General features: G+C 56.2%; 1 protein-coding gene across 2 annotated transcripts in view; it reads right to left on the bottom strand.

Moving 5' to 3' along the window:
- Positions 1-27,639, bottom strand: part of RPS6KA2 (ribosomal protein S6 kinase A2) — an 81,575-nt gene that overhangs the window by 31,208 nt on the left and 22,728 nt on the right. For both annotated transcript variants that reach the window (XM_081140980.1, XM_081140981.1), the window contains exon 2: positions 509-625. In XM_081140980.1, the coding sequence (XP_080997106.1) occupies positions 509-625 (117 nt within the window). The remainder of the gene's footprint in view (positions 1-508; positions 626-27,639) is intronic.

The raw sequence follows: 27,639 nt of genomic DNA on the forward strand, positions 1-27,639 counted from the left end.
GGAGCCACCCCGGGGCGAGCAGGGGGCCCACTGGGGCATCAGCGGCCTCGGAGAGAAACTGCAAAATACGGTAAAAATCCGTTTCAAAATGGACGCAGTCCGCAGAGCCGGCTTTCGCAGCTGCGTCCTGCTAGTCCTCTCCTCTCCCGTCCCTTTAGGTTCAGGGACACACTCTGACGTCCTGAAGCCAGTTCCCAGCAACTCTGACAACTGCGCGAAACGCAGTCCCTGGAGCTTGAATATCTAATGTCGCTGGCTCATTACAGGCCCCTCGATTCGTTTTTAGAATTGCCGCATCAGCAGGTCAGCCGTGTCTCCCCGGAGGTGGCCCCTGAGGACGCGTGGGGCAGGCGAGGTGTCATTCTAAACCGCCCCAAACCCCCACATCCGCGGGATCAGCAAGACCCCCACTTCCTGTGCCCCCCCAGACATCCGGGGGCTTGGTAGTGAGGTGGGGGCCAGCCACAGGGCCCGAGACTCGCTCAGAAGGGGTCAGAGATGCACTTACCTTCCCGTAGGATCCTTGTCCTAAAACCTTCAGCAGCTCGAACTGGGACGGGTCGGCCTTTTCAAATCCCTCCTTCACATGGTGGCTGATGTCGATCTCCTTGACGATGCCTTCTTCCTGCGAGACAGCAGGGCCTCAGTAAACAGGCGGGCCCGGGGGTCCCCGCAAGCGTCAGGCTTTCGTCCCACACCCAAGTCATGACTTCGATCAGCTCAGTTTTTGTTACTATTATTATTATTTTTTGGTGAAGCCTCACCTGAGGATAGTCTTTCCATTGCTTTTCAGAGAGTGGGAGGGAAGGAGAGAGGGAGGGGGAGAGACATCGACGTGAGAGAGACCCACCGACGGGCTGCCTCTGGGACACACTCGGCCTGGGGTGGGGAGCAAACCACAGGCCAGTAGGTCCCTTGACCAGGAACCGAACCCCTGACCACCCTTTGGTGTGCAGGCCGGCGCTCTAACCACTGCGCCGCGCCGGCCAGGGCTGCAGGGAACAACCCTGCGCTTGGAGCCATCACCGAGCCGCTGGCCCAGCTCCTAAGCTCAGCTTTCAGTCCTTCATCCTCGGGACTGTTCAGATGCGCGTCCCCGGAAAGTTCCCGCTGCCCTTCCCCGTAAGGGACGGCTCGGCTCCCGCTCCGTGTCAGGCCTCAGGGCGACCGCGCGCCAGGCTGCCAGGCGGCCGTGTGACGCCGAGTGTGGCACAGGCTCAGCCTGCCTCCCTGTGCTGTGAAACTAGACGCAAAGGGTTAACCACCAGACCGGAGCTGCTGACGGATCAGGTCCCACAGGGCTCCTGCGCCCCACTCCTCTCCCACCCGCCTGCGTCCTGTGGGGGTGCTCAGGACCCGGGTCAGGGCAGGCCTGCTGGTGCCAGTGAGGGCGGGTGTTGCTCCCTCCGCTGCTGTCCCCGGAGATGTGAGATCAAGCGACCGAACCAGCACACCGTCCTCAACAGTTTTCTTTCTTTCTTTTATTTTTTAAGAAAATAAATGTGACCTCCCGCCCCAGGAAACGTTCAGGTGAGGTGACGTGCCTACTCTGACGCCACCAACAACTTTATGGCAAGTGTTAAAAATACACATACAGCCCGGCGGGCGTGGCTCAGTGGCTGAGTGTCGATCCATGAACCAAGGGCTCAGGGTTCAGTTCCCGGTCAGGGCACAGGCCCGGGTTGAGGGCTCGATCCCCAGTCGGGGGCGTGCAGGAGGCCGATCGATGACTCTCATCACTGATGTTTCTCTCTCTCTCCCTCTCCCTTCCTCTCTCTGAAATCAATAAAAATATGTTTTTAAAAAAACCATACCAAAGAATTTATATGCATATATGCACAACCCAAGGACACGGACAATGGTGGGGAGAGTGACTGGGGAGGGGGCAGGAACGGGGGGGAACAGGTCATTGGGGAGAAAAAAGGGACATCTGTAATACTTTCAACAAAAATAAAAATTAAAAACAAAACAAAAACCATACAAATCGCATGTACACTCAGGCCCCATCAAATGAAAACCAATCATGAGCTTTACAAAAATAAATTGGAAATGTACACAATCTCGTTCAAAATGAGCGCAGGGCTTTTCAGCTCCTGGGCCTTTTGCCTGTGTAACTAGAACAAGGTTGAAGCAACGGCAGGGAACACCCGTCCACGCGCCGCCAAGGGTGACTGATTCCGTCAGCAGCCTGGACTCAAAGCTGCCGAAACAACTCGGACAGCGGCAGCCCCGGGAAACGCTCTCCTCGCAGGTGCGCGGCAGGTTTCACGCCAGGACAGGGTGCCGTCCTTCCGGTCAGTTGTTGGTGCATCTCTTTACGATCATTCCCCCAACCCCTCTAATATCTGAGATTTCACATTCGCAAGAGGACACAGGGTCGCCAGGGAGCGAGGGTGCCCTGTTCACAGACGGGAAAGGGCTGGAGGATTGCTGGCCACCAGGCAAGGGGCCACGCCTGGGGGTTCGAGCCCCCCAAACCCCTACGTTGAAGCCCCAACCCCTAGTGATGGTGGAGGAGGTGGGGGCTCTGGGGGTGATTAGGTCTGGAGAGTGGGCCCCCCTATGGGATGAGTGACCTTAGAAAACCTTAGAAAAGGGGCCCCAGGAGCCCATGTGTAAGCTCTGGGGAGCTCTGCTGACCGGCCAGGACCCGCGTGCAGAATATCGGGGCCCCACCGGGGCCCCACGGTGAGTAATTAACCAGGTACTGGATCCGCCTCCTGCTTCGTTTCCTAAGGAAACGGATCTACTCAGAGAGGCAGCCTGTTAGTGTTTCCCGGGGAAAAGGCAGAATTCACCCGATGGCGTCATCAGGCCCCGTTTATGGCCCTCTGCCCCCGGCCTCTCGCTGTGTCATCCGGGCCTCTCCCAACATCACATCGGAGGCTGCCTGTAAGTCTCGCGTGGAGAACGACCAGGTGTTGGCCTCATTGGCGCCGCCCCGGCCGCCCTGTGTTTCCCCGACGTGACCTGGGCCTCCCCGGGGCAGAGCCCGCTCGCTCACGGCCAGACCGGGACGAGCCTGACGTTTTCCATCCGCAAAGCGCCGACAGGTCCCCGGGCTTTTCACTTTCCTCCTCCATCGGGTGAGGCGCTCGCTGTCTGTCCCACGCTCCCCTCCCTCTGCCTCAGCCCCAACCTGCGTTTCTGAAGGAAACGAGAGACGCGTGGACGAGTCTCCGGGCGACCTCTCTTCCTCTCGGGCGTCCGTCTCGCGCCCGTTCAACATGAACCGTTCTGGGTTTTCCCCGCTGCGGGAGTTCCCAGCCTGACAGTCAGCACAGACGGATGGAAACTCGGGAACTTTCCACTGCGGAACATCCTGCACGCCCCCGGTCACCCAGTGGAGGTCGCCCCCCCGCGGCCCTCACCGCGGCCCAGGATCGCCTGCCCTTCCCAAGAGGCGGCTCTGGTTTCAACAGACCGAGGCCTGGGGAGGGCGGCGCCCGGATCCCCGGCCCTTTTCCGCAGCCGAGCCGTCCGTGTGCGGCAGTGACCGTGCTATCAAAGGTGATGCCGCAGATTGGGGGTGGCATCGGGGTGGGGGCGTCACCTCGCCTGCACGTCACAGCCCCACCCAGGGGCCACGTTACCCCGGGTGGAAGGTCACATTTCTTTTCTTAAAAAAACAAAAACAAAAAAACCCCCACCGAGCTGTTCCCCACATGTGTTGGTCTGGGTGCTTGAGCTCACGTCTCGTGGCCACGCAGGGGGCTCTCACTGGGTTCCCCGTACGAGGCTGTGGCAGGAGGAATTGGCTTTAAAACGTAAGGTCCTGGGCTTTCTCTCCCGTGTTGTTCTCCTGTCTTCCTTCCAACTTCCCTCGGGAGGCGCCTGATGTGACAGGCGTCTTATTCCGGCTCACGGGGCCCTTTGCCACCCTGGTGATGTCCAGTGTCGGGTGGTCCTCCCCCGCTATGGAACCAGCGTCCTCGCCTGGCCACCGGGGGGGACGGAGCCCGCTGGGAAATCAGCGGTCACTTCAGATGAGGCGATGGGCTCAAGACGAGAGTGAGTGACAAAGTCACAACCAGGACAAGGCAGGGTGGGAACCGGGCTCCTGACCCCAACACCCAGCCGGGAGCTCCTTCTACCCGAAACCACGGGCCACGCACCCTCACCCCGGCCGGGAACAGGTGGCCGCCACACACACAGGTGGCCGTGATTTGATTGAAAGTTTAAAACTGAGCAACCTCAGGATCTGGGACCTCCTGAGACAGCGGATCCGGAAGACCCACCTTGCGAGGGCGAGGTGGCCACCGGCTCTGGGACCGGGGCCTGGGGCGGGCTGCCGGGTCTCTGCCGCTAGTGGGCATGAGCTGCGTGACCGTGGCAAGTGCCTCAGCCATTCCCCACCTCACTCCTCTCCCGTGAAGCAGCGAGAGGTCAGGGTGCAACAGGGAAGCCTAAGGGGAGAGGACCTGGAGCCGAGCAAGCGCTGGAAGGATCTGAGCCCTTACAACACCACAGTGCTCTTCTCTTTCTCAAAGGCTATGACTCCAAAAGCCCCTCCTGACCCGAGGCTCCCGCAAAGGGGAGGTTTGGCAAAGCTGGTCCTCGGGTGACGCTGGCACCTGAACCAGGGGCTTCCTGACACGCAGGCGCCGGGCCTGGGCCGTAATCAGAACCTCGGGCCGACCTGGTGGCTTTCACCAGGTGTCCCAGCCCGTTTCTGTCCAGCGCCACCGAGCAGGTGCTGCGGGGATGCCCACAGGGACGGGCCCAGCGGTGTGACGAGGGAGAGCGAGACCCAGGAGATTCTGTGTTGAGAACCCAAACGTGGCTCAGTGCCTTCGGGAGATGCAAGACCCGGTACCCGTCACTTCAGTATTTAGCGAGAGGCCCAGGTGGAAGGAAGCAGCCATTCTGGTGTGGAAGGTAGAATCCGAAAGGTCACAACCGTGCGGAACAAGACGGGATGAGCAGCCGGGCGAGTCAGGCAGCCGGGCCCTGGGCACGGCCAGGCCCGCGGGAGGGATTGGTGAACACACCCAGGAGTCTGTTTATGCAGCTCAGGAAACTGTATATAGTTGTGCTCTGTTTTCTGGGGTCAGCATTTTTTGAGTAAAGTGATTAAAAGCCCCGGTTGCCACGAGCCCTGTGTGCGACCACAGCCTTCGGTGCAGAGCGGGAGGCAAGGCCCCGCCCGGAAGGCGCGCTGACCTCCCAGGGAGCAGGGGGCGGAAGAGATGGGAGCGAGGGGACTATGCTGCCAGGCCTTGTGACGGCAATTCTACTGTGAATATTCAAATACATTATCATTGCATCGCCAGTTATAATAAGACTGCATTTAAAGAAAATTTAGACATGAGACTATAGAGAGAAAATCCTAAAGATTCCACCAAAAAAACTATGAGAACTGAGAAATGAATCCAGTAAAGTAGCAGGATACAAAATTAATATTCAGAAATTGGTTACATTTTTATGCACCAATAACAAACTGTAAGAAAGAGAAATTGTGAGAACAATCCCATTTACCATTACATCAAAAAAAACCCTAAAATATCGAGGAACAAATTTAACCAAGGAGGTAAAAGACCTGTACTTGGAAAATTGTAAGACACTGAAGAAAGATACTGACAATACAAATAAATGGAAGCATATGCCATGTTCGCGGATAGGAAGGATTAATATTGTTGAAATGTCCATACTACCCAAGCCACCTATAGATTTAATGCAATCTCTATCAAAATACCAATGACATTTTTCAACAGAACTAGAAGAAATAATTCTAAAATTTATATGGAACCACAAAAGACCCCAAATAGCCAGGGCAATCTCGAGAAAGAAGAACGAAGTTGGAGGGATCACAATACCGGATATCGTGATATCACAAGGCCATCGTAATGAACACGGTAGGATACGGGCGTGAAAGCAGACATAGAGATCAGTGGGGCAGAAGCAGAGCCCAGAAATAAACCCACGCCTGTGTGGGCGATTAATCTACAACAAGGAGGCGAGAACACACAAGGGGTAAAGACAGTCTCTTCGGTAAGTGGTGCTGGGAAAACTGGACAGATACATGCAAAAAAAATGAAACTGGACCACTTTCTTACACTCCATACGAGAATAAACTCAAAATAGGTCAAAGCCTTAAATGTAAGACCCAAACCCATGAAACTCCTAGAAGAAAACACAGGCAGCCAACCTCTGGCGCTGCTCCCAGTGATATACTTTCTGGCGCGTCTCCTCGGGGAAGGGAAGCGAAAGGATAAACACACAAAAGGGACCACGTCAGACCGCAGAGCTTTCGCACAGCCAAGGAAACCATGAGAAAAACAAAAAGACGACCTACCCATCGAGGGAAGGTATTTGGCAATGGCACATCCAATACAAGGTAAATATCCAAAATTTATAAAGAACTCATGCAACTTAACACCAAAAACAAACAACCAATCCAATTAGAAAATGGGCAGAGAACCCGAATAGACACGTCTCCGAGGAGGGCACACAGATGCCAACGGGCCTACGGAAAGATGCTCAGCGTCACTAACCATCAGAGAGATGAAAACTCCATTCTGCTTTTAGTATTATCTGCTTTTCTCACTACAAAAACTTTTCCGCAGGGACACATATCAGGACCACGGACAGGGCTCCCGAGCCTTCCCGGGGTGCCCCTGTGCTGTCCCCCCTGGGCCTCTCGGACCCCAGGCCCCCTGCGCCCAGCCCAGGCCCCAGCCCCACACCCACCTGGACTCTTTCTACGCCCCTCTCACAGTTTACCCTCCGAGGGGGGATTCAGTAGTCCCCGCGCCCAGGAAGGGACCCCAGCAGAGGTCAGGCCACGGCTGGTGGGGCGGCGGGTAAGGTGTTGTAAACATTTCCCCTGACTTCTGTCACCTTTCCATCTGAATTACGGGGAACTGAGCCGAGACACACACCAGCGTAGGTCTGAAAAGCCGCGAGGAGCCAACTGTCCCTTGAACCTCGGCTGAGCGGCTGGGGTCGGGCAGGAGGGCCCAGCAAATAGGACACGGGGGAGGCAGAGCACCGGCCGCTGATCTGCTGTCCTGCCGAAGGCCATCAGGTCTGTGAGGCCGGCAGCCGGGGCACACACTTTTGGAAATAAAGCTTTTTCATTTGAATGGGGCACGTCTGATAAAACCAGACCTCTAGGGACAGTAAAGGCTTTTAAATCACTGCCTCCTAACCCACTGCACGGACCATTCACGGCGGCTTAGCCCCAGCGACATCAGGAACCGGTGTCGGGACAAGCAGTGACGACACTTACAAGCACCAATTACACTTGGAGAGCTAAACGCCCGCGGGTCTGTCAGTGATATTTTCCATCGCGAGGTTTCTGGTAGGACTCTAAGTTTTACAAAATTCCTAGCATAACGTAAACACATAAAAAAGTGAATACACATTAATTTTCTCTATGGAAAAAGTGCCAACTGTAAGCTGGCGGTAATGGGATTTCTATTATTAACGATGTTAGATGTGATTTGCGTCTTAACTAAAAAAGCAAGCGGCTCCGAAAGGAGTGTTAGAGGCTCTTATGTAAGAGCTGCCATGATGCATCCAATTTATAGGGTAGGAAAAAGCCTCGAACACTGAAAGCTGGAAAATTTAGCAGTGTGGCGAGAAGCTGGTTTTAGAACTTAAATATTTTTGTAACTTGCTGTGGAGAAGAATTCGGAGGTTGAGGGAAAATGCCCACTATATTTTCCCCTTTCCGCGCCTTCGAAATTCGTTCCCTTTATCTTAATTTGATGGCTGGCTTCTTGGAGTCACAAAGATCCACTTGGGGAAAATAGAATTAAAGCATATACACATATTAAAACTGGAAAAACAAAACCATCATTTCAGCATCAACTCTAATGAAGATAAAGCGATCTGGTAAGTTTTACTCCACATCTGCACATTTTTCAAAGGATGACGTTATACCTCGGCTAGTTCCTGGGAATGGCGGGATTGCTATCTGTGAGCTAAACGCACTGGAATTGTGCTTACTGAGCAAACACAGGGCCTGGCGTGAGGTCCTGGTCCAGCCTCAGTCACGGGCTTCCGGCGGGACCAGGTCATTGTCACCTCTGACCGGTGAAAACGGCCCCCCCACCTTGCATCCCCTGCATCTTAGGGACTGAACAGTTCACGAGATCCTCGCACAACTTCACGAGCGCAGAGGGGACACCGGCCGCCGGAGGAAGCGGGTTGGGAGGGCTCGAGTGTCCCGCACACTTACATAGCCGCGGTGGGGGCCGCGGGGGACCCATTCCCCCCACGGCCCAGACGGGATGAAAACACACCCCTGAGAGATACCTGCATGTGACAGGAGGTCATGAAAAACTAAAGCCAAGTGCATCGAACTCCTTTTGGGTGCTTATTAAAAGCCCCTGTAACCGAGAGGGATGACGGTCTCGCAAGGCGCCCGGCGTCCCCGCGGAGGCTCCTTTAGGCTCATTTCCATCCAGGAGGCGCCACAAAAAGCAAAGAACGAATCTGCCCAGGAAGAGACGTGCGGATCTGCCGGTTCCCATATCTTCCTACAGCATTTTACGTCCATAATAAATGTATCACAGTCAATACATTTATTTATCGTGATTTCACAAGCCCACCCAGTGGGGACAGAGACACTTTAAGTACCAATAAAAATGTGCATCGTGCAATGTGTCTTATGGCTGGAAAATGCCGTATAGTTGTGCCATGAAGCATCATCGATACATGAAAAGCTGCTCGGGCTCCCTGTGGACACACAGCCCTCAGTACGGAACAGACGCAACACTGTACCCCAGTGTCCTCACTGTCACACGTGGTGCTATTTGTCACTCTTTTAACTCCCAACTGAAAGTTTAAATGAGACGGGATGACGCTGCTTTGCCAAGTTTTCGGTAAATCAATTCTCTGAAGAGCTGTGAACACAGACATCAGCTCAGTCGGATTAGTTTCCCGCTGAGCAGATCACGAAGGATCTAGCGGAAAGGTGATGTTGATCCAGAAACGCAGACACTTTCGGCGGGACGCGGGTTTGCGTGAACAACCGTGACTAGAGAGTCACGTGGGGTATTTTAAGATGGGCAGGGGGGAGGCACACCAGGGCGTCTTAGAGACACGGCAGACGTGGGGACGTGCAGCTTCCCGGCTGCCTCTGGCCCTCGGGGCGCGGCCCACAGCGGACGCACGTCAGCAAGGACGTGGGCCCCGGGAGGTCAGGTTCCAGAAGATCAGAACAAACACGCTTTTCTTCCCACCCAGGATGTCCCGAAATAGATAAGGGGGCGCAGCCCTGGTCCACGCAGACCGCAGGGGCTTGGGGGGCTGGGAGTCACGCCCCCCCCCCCCGGGGCAGCATTTCATTCCCACAGGGGCAGTGACTGTGGCCCCCACATCGTGACGTGTCCTTTGGAAAATGAGGGACTGAGGTTGCTTACGTATCAGTACGATTAGTTCTCCGTGTGCAGGCCCGTGAGCAGGTCGCGGGAACGGGCGCGGCTCTGCCAGGGCCGATTCCACGGAGGGGAGGAGGCGCGGTGGTTGGGGGCTCTGGGAGGTGGGTGGCCGGGGAGCGGGCCCTTCGCAGAACAGGTGGAGAAAGCTCTGAGCCCTTGATGAGTCACAGCCGAAATTAGTAACGTAGCTCCCGGGGACGTTGAGTTGCCACCAATCTTTCATAAGTTTAAGTGCTTTAAATAAGAGCCCAGACTCTGTGGAAACAGATGGCCAGATTGACACAAAAATGCTGCCACGGAGCCAGCGCCTCCTCCCGCCAGCAAAGGCGGGACGTCCCCTGTGCTCAACCCCTCGCCCCGGACCCGGGTGCGCCCAGGCCCGCCCGGCAGGCCTCTGCCCATCTTCACACGGAGAAAGAACGGGGTGGGCAGGATCTGTCTGCAGAACACTGGACCGCGGTGTGGCCCTGTGGACGCTGTGTGTGGCTCCGTGAGCACATGTTCTAATGTGTTCTCACTGTTACGATTCGCGTGGGCCCTGGAAAGAGAGCCAGCGTGACTCACTGGGGGGACCCAGCGTCCACTACTGCGTCGACCCTGTCCCTGACACCGGGAGCTGCGCCTATAGAACAGAAGCCACTGAAATTCCTCATTTTATGGAAAAGCTGCACCCACAGTGCACTCCGCCCCGAGGCCTTAGTCACGATGAGGCCTGAGGCAGAGCTGGAGACTGGGGACTGCGCTCGGCTCTAACACCAGCTCCAGCGCTGACTTCCAGCAGAAATTTAGGGAAGAGACGTGCTTTAAAGATGCCTCACGGGGTCCCCAATGTCTCTTCCTTAAAAGCAGAGTGTGTGACATTCGTCTCAAAAGGATGTTCAGGAAATGTTTAGGCCCATGAAGTTGGGTCTGGTAGAAACATTTCCCAGGCATCTAACTAACTCTCTTACTTTGTAAACAAGATAAACCAAACTCTTGTGCTGTGAGCAGATGGAGATAAACTTGTAATCTAGTTGGGGAGACAAGATCTTCTGTCCCCAAACGCAGACATGGAGGTCGTGGACATGCCACGTGAGATGGGTGGACAGTGGGAGCAGGAGAGGTCAGAGGCGTCCGGACGGGCGGCTTCACCAGGGCCGGCTCCCAGGAGGAAACGGGCAAGGCGAGGGCCCAGAGACGGTGGCAGGGAAGGGCCCTCAAGGTGAGACCAGCAGCTCAAGGGAGAGGCAGGGACTGGAGGGGGCAGGCGTCTCGGGAACAGCGGGGACTACATCTGATTAGATTGGCTTCATTGCTGCTGTTTTGTTTCTACCTTTTGCTTAAAACTTGGAAACAGTGGGGAAATAAGTTCAAAAAAGTAAGTTACTGGTTTCCCGGTCGCGGGCTGGGAGGAGCACGGCCGTCCCAAGAACTGGCAGGAACGGGGGCCGTTGGGGTCTGGCAGGTACGACACCCATTTAAGGTCGATTTACAGATTCCCGATGTGACCTCAACCCCCCCTGAGACCCAGGAGAGGGGAGATCCTATTTCAGGGCACGGAGCACCCAAGAGGGAGGGACGCTTTAATCTTTCATAGACGGGGGATGGAAAGAGCCAAGGTCAAGGGCTCCGCAAAGATACCTGCCAGGCCCTGGGAGGAGCTGAGGCACAGGAGTGACATCAGATGGAAAAAGCTAAGCGGTCACGGTGGGAGAGCCCCATGGGGAATCAGCAGCGCGCGTTAGACGGGCCGTGGCGGGCTGCCTCCGCCAGCAGGGTAATGGGCGGGTGTTAGGGGTTTAAGTGTGTCCCCAAGAAGTATGCGGTGACGTCCTGGGCCCCAGGACCTGAGAACGACCTTATTTGGAAATGGAATCGCTGCAAATGTAACTAGTTAAGATCAGAGCATACTGGGGGGGGGGGTAACCCAACATGACTGAGGCCCGGGAAGAGGCCACGTGAGGCACACGGGAGGAGCACCGCGTGAGCAGGGGCAGAGGCCGGCGTGATGCTTCCACCAGGCCGGGCCCCCCGGCCCACCAGGGGCTGGAGGCAGGGAGGGGGCCCCCTCCAGAGGCTTTGGAGAGGGCATGGCCCCCCCCAGCACAGCTCGATTCAAACTTCTGGCTCCCAGGGCTGTGAGAACACACACTTCTGTTGTCTGAGCCCCCGGTTTGTGGTGGTCACGACATCCACAGAAAACCGACCCAGCAGGTAGCGGCCTGACTTTTACTAAAACATCGGCAGCCCCCACGGACAGTCACGACACTTCTGTGGGTCCGTATTGTGCAGTTTGTACCACAATATGTAGCAGCAACAAAGCCCAGGCCGACACAAAAGTCCTTCATACCTTTGCGGGAAAGAAAGTGTGTCTGACATGGAAATAATTCAGAGTGATAGATCCAGAGCCACAGCAGCATGGAACAGACTGCGGGACCCCAGAGGGAAGGCGGGGGGGGACGGACTAATTAAAGAACTTGTACGCACATGTGCATGACCCAGGGACACAGACAAGTGTGGGCAAGGCCTGGGGGTGCGGATGGAGGGGGTCAAGGGGGGGAAGCGGACAGCTGTAATACTTTCAACAATAAAGATAAACTTAAAAAACAGAGAAATAGTTCAGCGTTTACATAATGAGAATGACGGGAGATTTACTTCATGAAGAGACCAGCTTGCCGGACAGGCAGGAGGGACGCAGCAGGGCCGGGCGCTCGCAGACCCCCGGGGGGTGCACAGGAGACGGGGCGCCAGCCAGCACACTGGCGTCACAGAGCAACCGAAAGAGCAGCTCTGCCCGGGCCCGCCGGAGGGAGGATCAGGCCTGACGCTCGGTCCTGGCGAAAGCGACAGGAGAGCGGGGGAGCCGGTGCGGGGGGAGCGGCCGCAGGGAACAGCGGCCGGAGCCGCATCCGACACCAACCGCACTCACAGCGCAGAAGGGCGCGCTGGCTGGGCGGCCGGTAGGGAAAGGACGGGTCTCTCTTCTACTGGAAAGTGGGGGGGAGGGCGATGCACAAAGAAATTAAATGTGTACGTTAGAGTTAAATTAACATGTTGGAGAGTTAAATTAAACTGTCAGTGATTTAGGGAGAAAAAGGGCAATGATCTTGTCGTTGACAATGCACAAGACCAGCTCCAGTGGGTGCCACAGGCCAGACCGTTTCCACGAGGTCTCTGGATTTAACCGCCGGGTCGGCACGGGTCTGAGTCGGGCCCGTGGGCGGAACGGCCCCACATGCCCGGCGCCGCTCTCCGGCGGGCAGCCCGCTGTGCACAGGCCCATCCTTGGCTGCCATGGACAGTGCCCGTTGCTTTATTTGGAGCACTTGTCCCCGTAAAGGACCGCGGCGCCCACGCGGCACACGGAGCTTTTGTGCGAATGGTGCTTGTCTTCCTGTTAGCATGGTCCAGGCTGTTCCCATCTGAATGGGCTCAGAAGTGGGCTCGGCGACATCTCCAGTCACGCTGGGCACAGGCTGTGGCCACATGGGCGCCCGATGACCATAATCGCCGCTATTATTTCCCGAGAGGCAGACAGTAAACAAAGCCCTGCTCGGGAGGGAGGGAGAAGGCGGGAGGCATCGTGGGACGGGGCCCTGCCGCCTGCCTTCCTCCCCGGCCGCCTGCCTTCCTCCCCGGCCGCCCACAGGGGTCCTGCAGAAGGCGGACAGGGCAGGTGCCCACCTTCTCTCTCACGGGCACCCGCGCGCGTGGCCGGGTGGGGCGGTGTGCGGGGTCCAGCCAGGCCCTCGGCAGCGTGGGCGGGCGGGGCACTGAGAGTCGGGTTCCGTTCAGACTTTCAAACCAGTTCTGGGAGGAGAAGCTGGGATCCCACCATCCTCTGGACTTCAAGACCTTTGCTTACCGACCTGGAACCCGCCCACCAGGAGCTCAGTCTCGAGTGCGCTGTGCGGGGAAAGCTCTAAACATTTTGGTTCGAAGTGTCTGTGTTTATGCAGCAGACTTCCCTCCTGCGTCAGGCCAAGGAGCCTGTTTTCTCGCTGGGAGACGGCGGGCGGGGGTGGGGGGCAGCGGGCAAGGAAGGGAAGCACGTCGGGAAACGCAGGACGGCCCGGCCTGAGCACCAGCATGTCTCCTTCCCTCCACCCCCCTGCTGCCCAGCCGGCCAGGGCTCAGCCCCGCGGGCGCGGCCTCCGTGGTCCCTGCCGGCCGGGCAGGGAGGGGTGGTGGCAGCAGGGCTGCCAGGGCCCAGGTCACCCGCCCAGGTCAGCCAGGGCGTGGGAACCGCCCGTCCAGGCTGGTCACAGCATCGCGGCTCCGGGTGTGAAGACCTGCTCGTGGTGATGCTTGAGGAAGAGGGACTGATGCTGAGGCCAGGCGGAGGTTTCGGGAAGGTGGGGTCTGTGACCCCCGGGCCGGGGGCCCCGAGGGTAGCTGAGCGCAGGTTGGATAGGAAGCCGGGACTGAGGGTGGCCAGTTACACTAACCGGGAGCCAGGTTTCTCCCCTTCCTTCACGCGGCTACGAGGCAGGGAGATGGGGGAGGCGGTCCGCACGCTGTCCCTGCCTTCGGGAGATGTCCAATAAGGTTTCCCCACAGCCGCACCGCGTCAGGTGAAGCAGGAGCGACTGGTGGCTTCTTTGCTGCCTGACCAAGTCCACCAGAGGGGAGCAGCTGACCGATCCTGCCAGCCGGGAGGGAGGGCTCTGCGGGAGGGAGGTCTCTGGGGGAGGGAGGTCTCTGCGGGAGGGAGGTCTCTGCGGGAGGGAGGTCTCTGCGGGAGGGAGGTCTCTGCGGAAGGGAGGTCTCTGGGGGAGGGAGGTCTCTGCGGGAGGGAGGTCTCTGGGGGAGGGAGGTCTCTGCGGGAGGGAGGTCTCTGCGGGAGGGAGATCTCTGCGGGAGGGAGGTCTCTGCGGGAGGGAGATCTCTGCGGGAGGGAGGTCTCTGCGGGAGGGAGGTCTCTGCGGGGAAGGAGGTCTCTGGGGGAGGGAGGTCTCTGCGGGAGGGAGGTCTCTGGGGGAGGGAGGTCTCTGGGGGAGGGAGGTCTCTGCGGGGAGGGAGGTCTCTGCGGGAGGGAGGTCTCTGCGGGAGGGAGGTCTCTGCGGCAGGGAGGTCTCTGCGGGAGGGAGGTCTCTGCGGGAGGGAGGTCTCTGCGGGAGGGAGGTCTCTGCGGCAGGGAGGTCTCTGCGGGAGGGAGGTCTCTGCAGGAGGGAGGTCTCTGCGGCAGGGAGGTCTCTGCGGGAGGGAGGTCTCTGCGGCAGGGAGGTCTCTTCGGGGAGGGAGGTCTCTGCGGGAGGGAGGTCTCTGCGGGGAGGGAGGTCTCTGCGGGAGGGAGGTCTCTGCGGCAGGGAGGTCTCTGCGGGAGGGAGGTCTCTGCGGCAGGGAGGTCTCTTCGGGGAGGGAGGTCTCTGCGGGAGGGAGGTCTCTGCGGCAGGGAGGTCTCTGCGGGAGGGAGGTCTCTGCGAGGCCACATCACGGGCCGGGCTGGGGGAGCTCCTGCAGTGAAGGGACAGCCCACTCGCAGGGCGACAGATGCGTAGCTCTAAAAACACCGACAAACCCGACGGGATTTAACAGACGACTAAAATCGCAAAAACAACGGACCGTCTTATTCCTGATAAATGAAGACAATCGAGCTGTAAACTCGAGGAGCCGACTCACAAGGAGTCATAGTCCACTCTGAGCTCAACCATGTGACAATGACAATGGTGGGAATTACAGAAACGGGGAGATGACCGCGTGGCCTCCCTGGGCAGGCAGATCGCATCGTGGAATCAGTCACGGCCACTGTCCTCCAGGCGCTCCCTGGACTTGGGCTGTGGGGTCACGGTCCCCTCCGACCAGATCACCTCCCGCTCACTCCCCCGCCTACCGTGCGATCTCCACCCATCGCCCTGTCGGACTTGTCAAGACTTGGAGCAAAGGCCACCTCCCCACGAGCCCTCCCTCATCACCCGTCAGGTCCGACCCCTCGGTTAGCGGCCCGTGGCCCCAACAGTGCTGGTCAATGTGTGTCTCCCGAGCAGACAGGCTCTGCGGGCGACACTGGACACTGCTCGTCTCCTTCCCGGAGTCTCCCCGAGGCAGTGCCCCCCACGTGGCCGGCACCCCGCAGAGACCAGCTTCAGGGAAGCGAATGCACCGCCCAGCCAGAGGGCACTTTCCCTCCCTGACCGGCTGCCCTAGGAATTTGGGGACATCTCTTACTCCTGATGGATTTAAGATCCTCTGGTTCGGGGAACACGAATGCTGACCTTTAAATAGGCACCTATGCGAATGTCATGCCCACAGGTTGGCTGAGCCCGGCCAGCGCGGCCCAGGGGTTGAGCTTCAACCTATGATCCAGGCGACGGAGGTTCGTCCCCCGGGGCGGGGGAAAGGGGTGCAGGAGACAGCTGATCAATGACTTTCTCATCACTGATGTTTCTCTCTGTCTTTCCCTCTCCCTTCTCTCTCTGAAATCAATAAAAACATGCATGTATATATATATATATATATATATATATATACACACACACACACATATATATATATATATATATTTTTTTTTTTTTTTAAAAAAAAGGTTGGCTGAATAAGTGAATTCAGGGAGCACAAAACAGTGGTTCTTTTAACATAAAAATTGCTGTTCTTACCCCCTTTTCAGGACTAAATAATAAAGCTGCCTGCAGACCATTTTGAGTGAAATGAAATTTCAAACATGTAGAAATGGGGGGCGGGGAATCTCCTTATTTCTCAAAGTGAATAGAAATGGCGAATGGAATGCACGTGCATTTTTTAAATGGTCTTATAAAAATCAGTAGAAATTAAATTCCGAACCTGAAGTCATCTTTATTGTATTTTACCTGTTGAAATCTGTCCTGCTTTTGCCTCGTGGGCATGGGGAGCAACTTATTTAAATATTCTACAAAGCCAGTACTTCTTAGAAGAAAACACCTCTTGCCTTCACCTCAAAAAGACAGTGATAAATAAAAAAAGAATTATTTTTAAAAACCCAGCTAACTGGTCTACCTGAGCCTGACTAACTGAGGACTCCACGCAGGTATTTCCTGAGCACCCACAGGCTACATGGCATTGTAAAGAGAGAAATAAAAATCACAGCATATCTCTTTGCTTGTGAGCAAGTCATATACTAGCAGACACATGGGAAACAGAAAATGCTCTTAAATCCGTATAAATCACAGCTGTTTGTAATATGAATTCACAGCTGAACTCTACACAGCTCCACACTGCGTACAAAACACTCCCACATAAAGCTTATTATTTGATTTGTAAATTAACCCAGTTTAGGTTACAGAGCCGTGTCCATGACCAGCTGTCTCTGAAGGCTGCTGGGAGCGTGACGCTAGGATAATATTGAAGAAAAGCAGGTGAAGGTGGGAAAGACCTGCTGTGTTTGGAATCAAGACTGACTTTAAAGCAACGGTAAGACTGTGGTTGGGCACAGGTGAGACAGGGCACAGGTGAGACGGGGCACGGGTGAGACGGGGACAGAAACAGACCCAGTCCTTCTAGGGACTCCCGGGACGTGGCAGGGTGGCCGGGGGTCCGTGGAGAAAGGATGGGCATTCGGTAAGCAGTGCTGAGAAACCGGTTATCCTAATGAGCTCCAGGCCTGGGTAAAGAGCTCCAGCGTGGGACAGGGGGTCCCTGAGAGGTGGTGGGCAGACAGCTGGCAGGGCACCGAGGAAGACGCCAGCACGTCTGGGCTGACCTAGGGCACGAGTTAAACAAAGGCACAGGTTCCATCAGGGGTCCTGGTGTGGCCGGGCCTTGGTGCGGGGAAGGGGCTGGGGGCTGGCTGAGGCTCAGGTGCACCAAACGAACTCCTCATCCCACTGGCCAGAGAGAAGCAGCGACTTACAATCAAGGCAGCGAAGTCACCTGCACTTGGGCCCCGGCTCCGGAGGCCCACGGTCAATGGACACTCGTTCACTTTATCCACGGAGACTGCGGCCCTCAGAGCCGCTCCTCCTTCCAAAGCCCTGGGGTTCCACGGCAGGTTTACTTAGGGTAGGGCCCAGCTGTGGTCTACACCTCGCCTGTGACACGAGGTCTCGCAGCATTCAGGCCTCGGCAATATCCCTCTGTCTCCTTGGTTAGATTATAAGCTCCTTCGAAGGGAACTCTGGGCGGCACAGCCTGAAAGACGCACTTTCCTGGAAACCCTAAAGTTCTGATTTGGAATTTAGAATCACCTGCTAGGGTCATTCGGGTTAGAATACAATAACTTATCCCTGCAAGTCTCTAGTAGATATTCCTAAGTTTTAAAATGTCACGCGATCTAGCACTTAAATCCAATGTGACATTCTCGCGAAAAGCTAACACACAGCCTGTGATTCTAACTGAACGAGGGCTGCGTGGGGGGCGCTGGAGATAGGAATGCAGGCAGGGACGCCCCCAAGCATTCAGCTGAACTGTTTAAGGGTGACATAGAAATAAAAAACGGCACACACATTTTACAGAAAAGGGCAAACCCAAAGATGGCTTTCTGTGGCAACAGGACCCAAAACCAAGATGTGTGATGAGTGGTTGAGACGGAAGAGCCTGATCCTGACCAAGACTTAACCGCCCAAATAGAAAGCCTTTTACTTCGCTCATGTGAATTTAACCAAAGGCACAAACCCCTCCCATCAGATCACCGGCCTCCTGGGGTGGCAGAGCCCCGATCAGCTCCACAGGGAAGCGAGGCCGCCCGGCTCCCCGCCGACGGGCAGAGTGGGCGCCGCACAGCGGAGCCCTCAGCACCTTTTGTTACAGCTGCAGCCGGGCTGTGGCTTCCCCGCTTCCTCCCCCGTGAAAATGAACCGCTGAGCACAGCACAAGGCTGTTCCCTGGGCCACACCCCAGCCATCGCCACCGTTTGAGACCCACAGACCTGAGCACTTGCAGAGTTAAAATGGACCCTCTGAAACGCGCCCACCAGCTCACTGCGGGGGGCCAGGCTGGAGAGGCCCCGCCTTCCTGCTTTATTCCATGAGAAAGGCAGGGGTTTCATGCTGCAGACCCGCCGAACACAGCCCGCGGGGATCTGAGGGGCTGAGCAGGCCGCAGAGGCCTCCGGGGGCCTCAGGCCACGGCGGGATGGCCACTGAGCGCGCAACTCGTGGCACCTGTGCTACAGACGACACCACCAGGGACTGCATCCAGAATATTTAAACACCTCTTGCACCTCGACAGTAATTTTTAAAATCACGTAATTTTTAGCAACGGGCTAATGACAGACATCTCTCCAAGGAAGCCACGACTGGTATCTACATGCAGAGATGCCCAATGCCACCGGGCACAGGGGCATGCCCCTCAAGCCACCGCAAGGAACTGCCCCCACCACTGAGCAGGTGAACCGCAGCGAGCGTCGGTGCCAAAGCGGAGCCCTTATCACCGCCGGCGGGAAGGGAAAGGCTGAAGCCGTGCTGGAAGGCGGGCTGGGGGGTCCTCAAGAGCCTGGCCAGTTACCCGTGAGCAGCAGCCCAGTCCCAGGCGCGCAGCCGAGACGCATGAAAACACATCCACGCAAAGCTCGTACCCCGTGTCCACGGCTGCCAGCGTGGGCCCAGCCTGCGTGCCCATCAGCTGACGGCTGGACAGAGGGGGTGTGTTTTAGCCACCAAGCGGAGCACTTGGTGATAAAGGGAAACCCCTGCCCCAACACAGGCGAACCGTGACATCAGGAAGCACGTGTGAGGCCGTCACAAAAACGTCCTCTGGTTCCGTTCACGTGAAATGTCCAGAACAGGCCGATCCTCGGAGACAGAATGTGACCTGGGGCTTGGGGAGGGGCCGTGGAGTCCCTGCCAACGGCACAGGGTTTCGGGAGGGTGACGGAAAAGCTGTGGATTGTGGTGATGGTCACAGCTCTGAAAATACTGAAAGGCACGGAAATGCCCGCTTTAAATGGGTGAATTGTGTGGCATGTGGATGAGATTTCATAAAGCTGTTTATGAAAAAAGTCCTGGCATTCGAGGGAATTTGGGACAAATGACCCCTGAGGGGGCTCAAAGGGGAGACTGCCCCAGGGCAGAGCTGCTCTTCTCACAAATCTAATTTCAGTTCTGAGTCGATTCTCAGGGAAAATTTGGAATTCTTCACGGAGACCCCAGGAGGCGCTGTCTCGGGGTCCGGGGGCAGTGACCACAGGATATTTGCTATGAGGAGTCTAGGATGGGACATAACCCACTTGGGATGCGAGTCCCACGGGCGTGACTGCTGCCAGGCGGAAAACAGCCCCTGGGCTCAGCAGCGGGGTAATTTCACGGGGGTGCCGGGAACCGCACCAACACAGCCGCGCAAACTTCGTCCAACGGGGCGCCGCCAACGTGAAAATGCTCGGCTCAAAGTGCTCTCATCTCCCTTAACCTCCGGTGGTCCCTGAAGAAAACACTCCACCTGAGAATCCCCAGTTACGGACGTGGGGTGACTGCGCCTGGGAGGGAGAATCAGGAGTGGCTTTTGAGGCTCGTAGAAAACTGGCATTTTGACTCTTGTGTGGACGGAAAAGGCCTTGGGACAGACGTCCCCAGACGCCCCACGGGGAGGGCCCCGGCGGCTGCTCCCCGAGGGGCCTTGCGGGACTGTCCCCCTGGCTGTCCAGGTCGGCTCTGGGGGAAAGGACCTTCCCGGTGTCGCCGCCCGGGCCCCTCCCAGAGGGGCCGTCCTCTGGGTGCTCATCCCGGCTCCTCCGCGGGCTGATCCACATTTACACAAAGTCATGTTTATCCCAAATCCAAGCAGCCAGGAAGCTAGGAGCCCTTTTTAAAAATAGAACGTTTATGAAAGAGAAACAGGAACTCGGGTGAGCGACAACAATGCGAGGTCGGGGTTTACTGGGAGCGCCGCTTCCGGCCCCGGCAGCAGCCTCGGCCCCGGGTCTGGATCGGGGCTCACATCTGGAAAACCGGCGGGCGGGGCGGGGCGGGCGAGCTTTGGTCCCTGCCCAGTGGGACGAACGGGCGCAGGTGATGAAGATGTTCCTCCCCCGGGGATAAATGCTGGTCGAGACGGGTGGTTTTCAAACTGGGGTTCTCTGGGAGCCTGGAGTCCCCGTGGCCAGGCCACGGGAAGAAGCAGCAGCCACGGGGCAACCAGAGCGTCTCTCCTTCCAAACCTGCTTTGTACAGCGCGGTTCTGGGCAGGATGGTGAAAAACGGGAGCCCACGGGTGAGACAAGTGCTAAACCGTGATTTACGCCCAGGGACAGAGCAGGGAGGACTGCTGGCCGCCTGGCAGCTGAATCCCACGACCCATCGCTTCTCGGTGAGACAACGTTGTTGCGGCGACAGTGGCCGGCCCGCGTTGGATATTCACACTGACCCGGGCTCGTCGAAACATCGCAAGGTATATTCTGAATCACCGGACTCTTAATTTTATTTAGAAATGCTATAGCGTCGAGTACATCTTATTAACCCGCGACTACTCGAAAATGGGGGGTTCAGGGACTGAAATAGTCAGGGAATCAGAAGACACCTTCCCGCACTCACATCAACGTGAAGAGAACTTATTAGCTTGGAATCACAGTCTTGCTCTTTTACATATTTTTCTAACCATCCTCACTCTCTTTTCTCTTTCATTAGGTAGAAGCCCGGCTTCCTGGGACGTGGACTCGGACACCGATTTGTTCTAGAACCAGCATCACTCACGTGAGGGCGGAAAAGCAACAGCCCGAGGGCTCTGCCCCTTGTTTTGACTTTTCCCCGCTCGCGTCTCCTCTTACAGCTCTTGCTGTTTATTTCAACACAGTATCTGCTACTCCCAAGGAGCTTGCCAGAATCAGCCGTCTTTAGTGGTAAATACCGCGAACAAGAGGTACCCCGGGGCGGCTGTGCGCGTGCGAGGCGTCCCGCGACGTGCGGCGCGTCATCCAGGGAAGGTGTGGAAAGGGGGCCGCTCTTTTCACTCCAGCAGCAGAAGCAGCACCGCGGGGGCACCCGCAAGGAAAACACAACCCGACCAACACAGACGGCACAGTGGAGGCAGAGGACCCACGGGAAGCGGGTGTGAATCTCCCGAATCCTGAAAGAATCGGCTGCCCGGCGCCTCGAGGACACAATTCAAGGGGGGGAACTCGTGGCAAATGCAGGCGACAGGTTTAATGACGCCAGGCGGGCGGGTGCCTCCAGGGCAGGAAAGGCTGCTGGCTCCCGAGTCTCGCGTGGCATAGTTTTGTCCTTTGTCGTATATAACAAATTCCTTCTCCCAATTTACCAAAATACAGTCACCACAGTTAAGAGACAGCGCTGGGGAAAAAAATTGGCCACAAAAGCATATGAAATGTAACAGCAAAGAAAACAATGTTGCGATGTTCTCATAAAATTTATTTGATAAAATGAATACATACATAATCGTTTATTGCGTAGAGTTGTAACTTTAGGAAGCAGGAAGCTAAGTATAATAAATAAGATAACTTTTCTAGACTCAATCTTGTTTTCTATCTTGTTTTGAATCCTTTCTTTAAATCGTTATTTACATAGTGCAGGTTTTAGACTGCAGATGATTGTGAGAAAGAAAATACACAGAAAAGGAACGGAAGTGTCCTTAGGCCCACAAAACACACTGGAAGACTAAAGAATTGCAAACATTATAAAAGAATATATTTCATTTTTTTCAATGAATAAAAAAATCTAATTACGATCTGAGTTAAACTGGGAAATCTGACAAAGTGTTTCTACTATGTTTTGAAACATAAATTTAAAAGTGTCATTGTCTTTTCCAAATACACGTACTATTAAGACACGTCAATATTCTTCACGGGTAGCGACTTGGCGGACTTCTCTCAACGTCTCCAAGAACCCGATGGACCACGAGCGTTAGAGCGTCAGGGGACCCGGCCCCTCCTTTCCCTCGGGGGGGCACGAGCTTTGCCTGCCGCTGCCTCCGGGACGACGTGCATCTAGGAGAAACGTCCTCCAACGCGCCGGGGGCCGCCGGCGATGACACGGTGCTGCGAGAGTGAGGTTCCTAGAGCTCGCGGCTCGTGAATTCGGGGAAGTACACGGAGATCTTTAAGCCGTCGTTCTGGAAGCTTCCACCACAGACCTGCTGCCCCATAAACCCGTCCCGTGGCTCTAACAAGTATTCCCACTGTCCCACGGGCGACGATGCCGTCTCACATTTATCTGTCTCCACCCCTGCGCGCCAGGCTCTGCCCACCAGGCTCGGGTGGCCTCTGGGTCCTCGGCTGTCCCCCAAGGGGAACCCAGAGGGCTCTCCACATCCCCACCCCCACCCCCGTGTCCCGGGTGTGACGTAAGAAACCGACTCCAGTGTGTCTGGGTCTCAGTGCCGGCTGACGGATGTTTACGATCAGCACATGGGCCGTACCTGGACGTCCCAGCTCTGCCGGGGGACAGTTCCACACACGCCCGTGGACAAGCAGACACACCTGCAGACACACCAACGCCCGTGGACGGTACCGGCGGGCACCGCGGGCCTGCGCCCTCCAGGGCCCTGGAGCCTCTGCGTCTCCAGCCCCTTCCCGGCTCCTCACACCCCACAGTGAGGAGCCGTCTACTTTTTCATCCTCACAGAGAGATCGGCCGCACTCTGCTCTGGCTGCAAAAGCGCATTTGGATGTGACCGTTCTACCCTGTTCTACAAAGGGTGCAATTACCGGGTCAAAAGTGATAAACTTGGGACCTGAATGAGCGATTTCTACCATAGCCATTCCCAAATAGAGCCTTTCAAAGGAAACACCCCATCCGTTTCCGATAAATTCGGCAGCACTTTTTTTTAACGGATATGTTTTCCGTTGCGTTTCAGAGAGACTGGAAGGGGGGGGGAGAGAGGGAGAAACATGGGTGTGGGGGAGACACATCAACCGGGTGCCTCCTACACGCCCCCAACCAGGCCGGGCATCAAGCCTGTAACTGAGGTAGGTGCCCTTGGCCGGAATGGAGCCGGGGACCCTTCAGTCCGCCGGCCGATGCTCTAAGCACTGAGCCAAACCAGCCAGGACTCGGCCGCACATTGGAATGAGAGTAAGTGCTGGGGGCCTGTGGGCCTTGGACGTCTCCCTGCAGAGAATGACACGGCTCACGCTGACCAGGCACAGCAGGCGCCCCCTCGGGTCCGGCTCGTGTGCACCGGACGGTCCCAGCGCTGTGACTGGCGGACAAATCGTTCCCGGGCAGCGCGTCCTTCTTAGCTTGGCCGTCTCGCCTAGAGCGTGTCCTCGGGGAAGCAGCGTGCGGGCCGGCAGCCTCCACGCTCATCCTCTGATTCATTTTTCAAGCCTTTACTAATTTTACGTAGGACAGTAGAACCGCCCAAAAAGGAAAAACAGTTCTTTTCTGTAAAAAGCCAGATCAGACCCCTGCCGCCTCCCCCCTCGGCTGGCTGAGCCTCGGGCTGACCTGGGCAGCGGAGCGCGTCCCCCGCTGAGTCACGTTTAACACGACAGCCGGGTGGACGGAGCCCCACGCTCGCAACCGGAACAGTTACAGCCTGGGCAGAGCCGGCCTCGTGGTGGTAACACGGCCTTGAAACACGTGTGCTCGGGGGCGGCGGGGAGGAGGCTGGCGACAGAGGAAACCCATTTTGTCAGAGTCGTAGAGGGTCGGCCGAGGCCAGCGCCGTGTGACACCCCAGGGGCCAAGCGCAGACCCTTCCCTGACAGGGCTCGTGCCACTCGGCAAGCATCCGGGGGCGTGAGGTTAGTGTGACACGGTGGTCCCATGTCGCAGGAGCCAAAGGGATGCAGCAGCTGACGAGGCCATAGGAGGACGAGGGGATGTGAGGGGCCGGGGCAGGGGCAGCCAGCAGGGTGGGCTGGGCCGGGGCAGGGGGCAGGGGGCAGGGGCAGCCAGCAGGGTGGGCTGGGCCGGGGCAGGGGGCCGGGGCCGGGGCAGGGGCAGCCAGCAGGGTGGGCTGGGCCGGGGCAGGGGGCAGGGGGCAGGGGCAGCCAGCAAGTGGGCTGGGCCGGGGCAGGGGGCAGCCAGCAGGGTGGGCTGGGCCGGGGCAGGGAACGGAGCACAGTGCTGGGCTCAGTGCGGGTGTCCAGGGACAGGGACACTGCCTGCGGGGCTGCAGGACCTTTGTAAACTGGAGCTTGTAGCTCATGGAGAAGGAGTGGCCGCTGTATTTGTAGCTGGAATCAAGGGGGCTCTCTGACCAGCAGGGCCCTGGATGCCCTTTAAAGGGCCTCAGGGAACATGTGCCAACTGCCAGTAACAACCACCGTGCCAACACTTTCTAAAGACGGAGGAAGACTCTTCAAGGGACCCTGCAGAGGGGTCGTGCAGCAGGGGAAGGGCTGAGCCCAGCGCCAAGGCCACGGGGAAGGTGGGGATTTATGGCCGAGGGCCGGCCGTGGGGGGCGGTGGATGGAGATGTGCTCAGGGGACAGGCTGAGCGTCTCTAGACTGACCTGCCAGGTTCCTGTTGAAGGCACCACCTGGGGCAGGTGGGATGAAGAATTAGGTCAGATATTGAAGGGGATCGAATGTGGAGGGTGGGGTCCCTCTAAATCCACTCAGCAGGGTTCCTGCTAAAACTGGGTGTTGCAGGCCCACAGGGGCCGCAGGGAAGCCCGAGGTCGAGGAGAGGGGTCAGGGGATGCCGGGTCGAGTTTGGGGGACAGTCCTTGTCCGTGCACCTGGGTGGTTTCAAACGCCGGCTCCTGCTGGGCGACGGCACACAGCCCCGCGGGCCCCGCGGGCCCCGCACGTTCACCCCCCGCCCGTCGGCGGGGGCCCGGGTTTAACATAGCTGCCCCGCAGCAGGTCCCCTCAGCCGGCTTGGCGGTGGGGAGGCTACCGACACAGCTGCAACTCGGAGGTGACGAGCGATATTTTGTCCTGAATACATCTGCATCCGACCCATTCGCGTGATTGAGTCACACTACAGCTCAACAGAGACTATTTGTTGATAATTCCGACTTGAGTTTAATTTCACAGCTTTTACCAGTTAAATATATCAGCAAACATATAATGCTGGGGAGGGAGAAATACAGCACAACACGTCCCAGCGTCATCAGAAATAAAAGCAGGGCACTGGCGGGCACGGGACCCGCCCGGCTCGTTTAACAAGCAGGGAACCTTGGAGAGAAGTCAGGAGTGTGTCTGCCTCCGTCTCTGGTCACTTCATACAAAACAAACCCATCCCAGCCTCCCCTCATTTCAAAGCAGCGCCTTCCACTAGAGACACGAGTGCACTGAGTGAGCCACCGACGCTGTTAATATTCCCTCCCTTCCTCTGCTCACGGCCAAGGCCTGTCCCCCAACCCGCCCCCGTCTCGGGGAGTCCGCACATCTGTCCCCTACCCACATCGAAGCAACGGATCCCCCAGCGTGCAAGACACAGAGCGAAACCCTGGGTGACAGTGAGTCGGACGATGAGGACAGTCCGTTTTCATGGAGCGAGCTTCATTTCATTCCTCTACTTCCAAACAAATGCACTCAAGCAGTCTCGCTGCATCGAGACCTGGGGCAGAAGACAGCGGGCACGTGAGCTTGTTGGAAAGATGGGGAAGGGCGGTGAAGAGAGGAGAAGGGAGGACACCTCAATATATTTGGGTGTCTTTCCACATATTTTTGAATAAGCCACTTCGGGCATCTTCTTGGGTGTAAGGAGAAAGTATGTAATGAAGTTACACAGATAGGCATGCCGCAGAAACAGCGACCGCAAGTAAGAAACTAGGCTTAGTGTCTTTAAAATAGAATGACGCATAAATAAGCAAACTTATAAACCAATTAAACATTCACTGACTAACATGGACCCTCTATCGTGGTCGCCTCTGATTTTTTGTTGCTGTTGTCTGAAAGCCCGATAAAATCAAGATTAACATAGAACTTCTTTGGGGGCATTTCTTAAAAGTACCTGAAAATTGTTTTAATTAAAAATGGTTTTTCTGGAAAGCGCCCAAGACCTAGAAGAAGAGCTCACCTACCCGGCACCAAGAACAAGCCGAATGTTTAACTCTCCAGGAAGTTTCCTCTGCCCCGTGGCCGGAGCCAGCGCTGCCCACAGTATTTGCTGAGTCCCTTAACTTGACTTTATTAGGACGCCCTGCTTCTCTTAAAAAAGGGGTGGGCAGGTAAAATACATTCATGTTCCCACATAGGTAAGGCTCGATCATCTGAGGCCATGAGAATGAAAAAGAATTGACAATTGATATAGTTAAACGACCTCCAAGGACATCAACAATTCCACAGGATTTACACCCTACGCAGCAGGCGGCTGCCACTGATGCTCCGCTCAGGGAGGGTGGGGATCGATCTTCCTGCCCCAGTTACTCAGCACCGTGCACGTGGCCCTATATGCTGAGCACGTGTCGAGTGTGCAACAACTTAGCAAAAAAATAAGTAGGATTCTTCTCCCACTAAGCTTACCAATACCAACATCCCAGTTAAAAACCTTGCATTGGATTCTAGATACAAAGTTAAACATAAAAGCCAGTATGAGAACATTCTCTCCCTGAAAGCCTTTATAATAAAGATATTGTTTTAAACTTAAAGCAACGACTCTTACCTTCCTGTTTGTGTCACTAGATTTCAAATTTCAAAAATCAAAATTTTTCAAGGTCTCCATGTATATTTTTAAATATAAATGTAAATTTCAAAGAAACAAACTTTTTTTTGGAAAAATGTGTTATCTTTTTCATTAGTCCAAACACAGGAAATATGCACATGTTAAGGGCTTTCTATGTCCTATGTCTCAGCCTCGAATTATTAACTGGCCTCCCCTCTTAAACGTGACATTTTTTGATGAGTGATTCTTAGCTTATAATCTGCTGTGAGAATACAAAGAGGCAGCTTCTCTGGGAAAAGATGGGAGGGTAGCTGGGCAGAGTATGGAATCTAATGGACCAACGCACAGGGCCGGCCACTTATTAGATCCCCCAAGAGGCGGAGGCACCCTGAGGCCAGGATTTCTGGGTCCGGTATTTCTGAGCTACAATGCCCTGAAAAGGGCTGAACACATAGCAGGTTCCCCACAAACACCTGCAGAGTGAATCAGCTGGTAAGCCTTCAACAAGACCCTCAGTTTCTCAGGGTTTTGCCCCTCGCGATAGAGCGAGGACCTTAGGGCACGCCTACTAGTTTCACAGCGTCCCAGACAGAAGCTGGTGAGCACACCTGCGGAGAGTGGGGCACCGTGTGGGTGCTGGTCATCTTTATTACTCATTAGTAGCACTTCTCTCCAGCACCCCGCACGGGCGTCGGGTCAGGTGAATGCTCATTGACGACGCGTGGACAGGCCACATTTCTCCTAGACGGTCAGACCTGCCGCATAGCTGATGGTTTATCAATGGCTTTAGGAATGTAATTTTCATATTGAAGAAATTTCATTTCTACCCCCTCCCGCCCTCGGTTCC

Source organism: Miniopterus schreibersii, assembly GCF_964146895.1.
Source record: "Miniopterus schreibersii genome assembly, chromosome: 6".
Taxonomy (NCBI): Eukaryota; Metazoa; Chordata; class Mammalia; order Chiroptera; family Miniopteridae; genus Miniopterus; species Miniopterus schreibersii.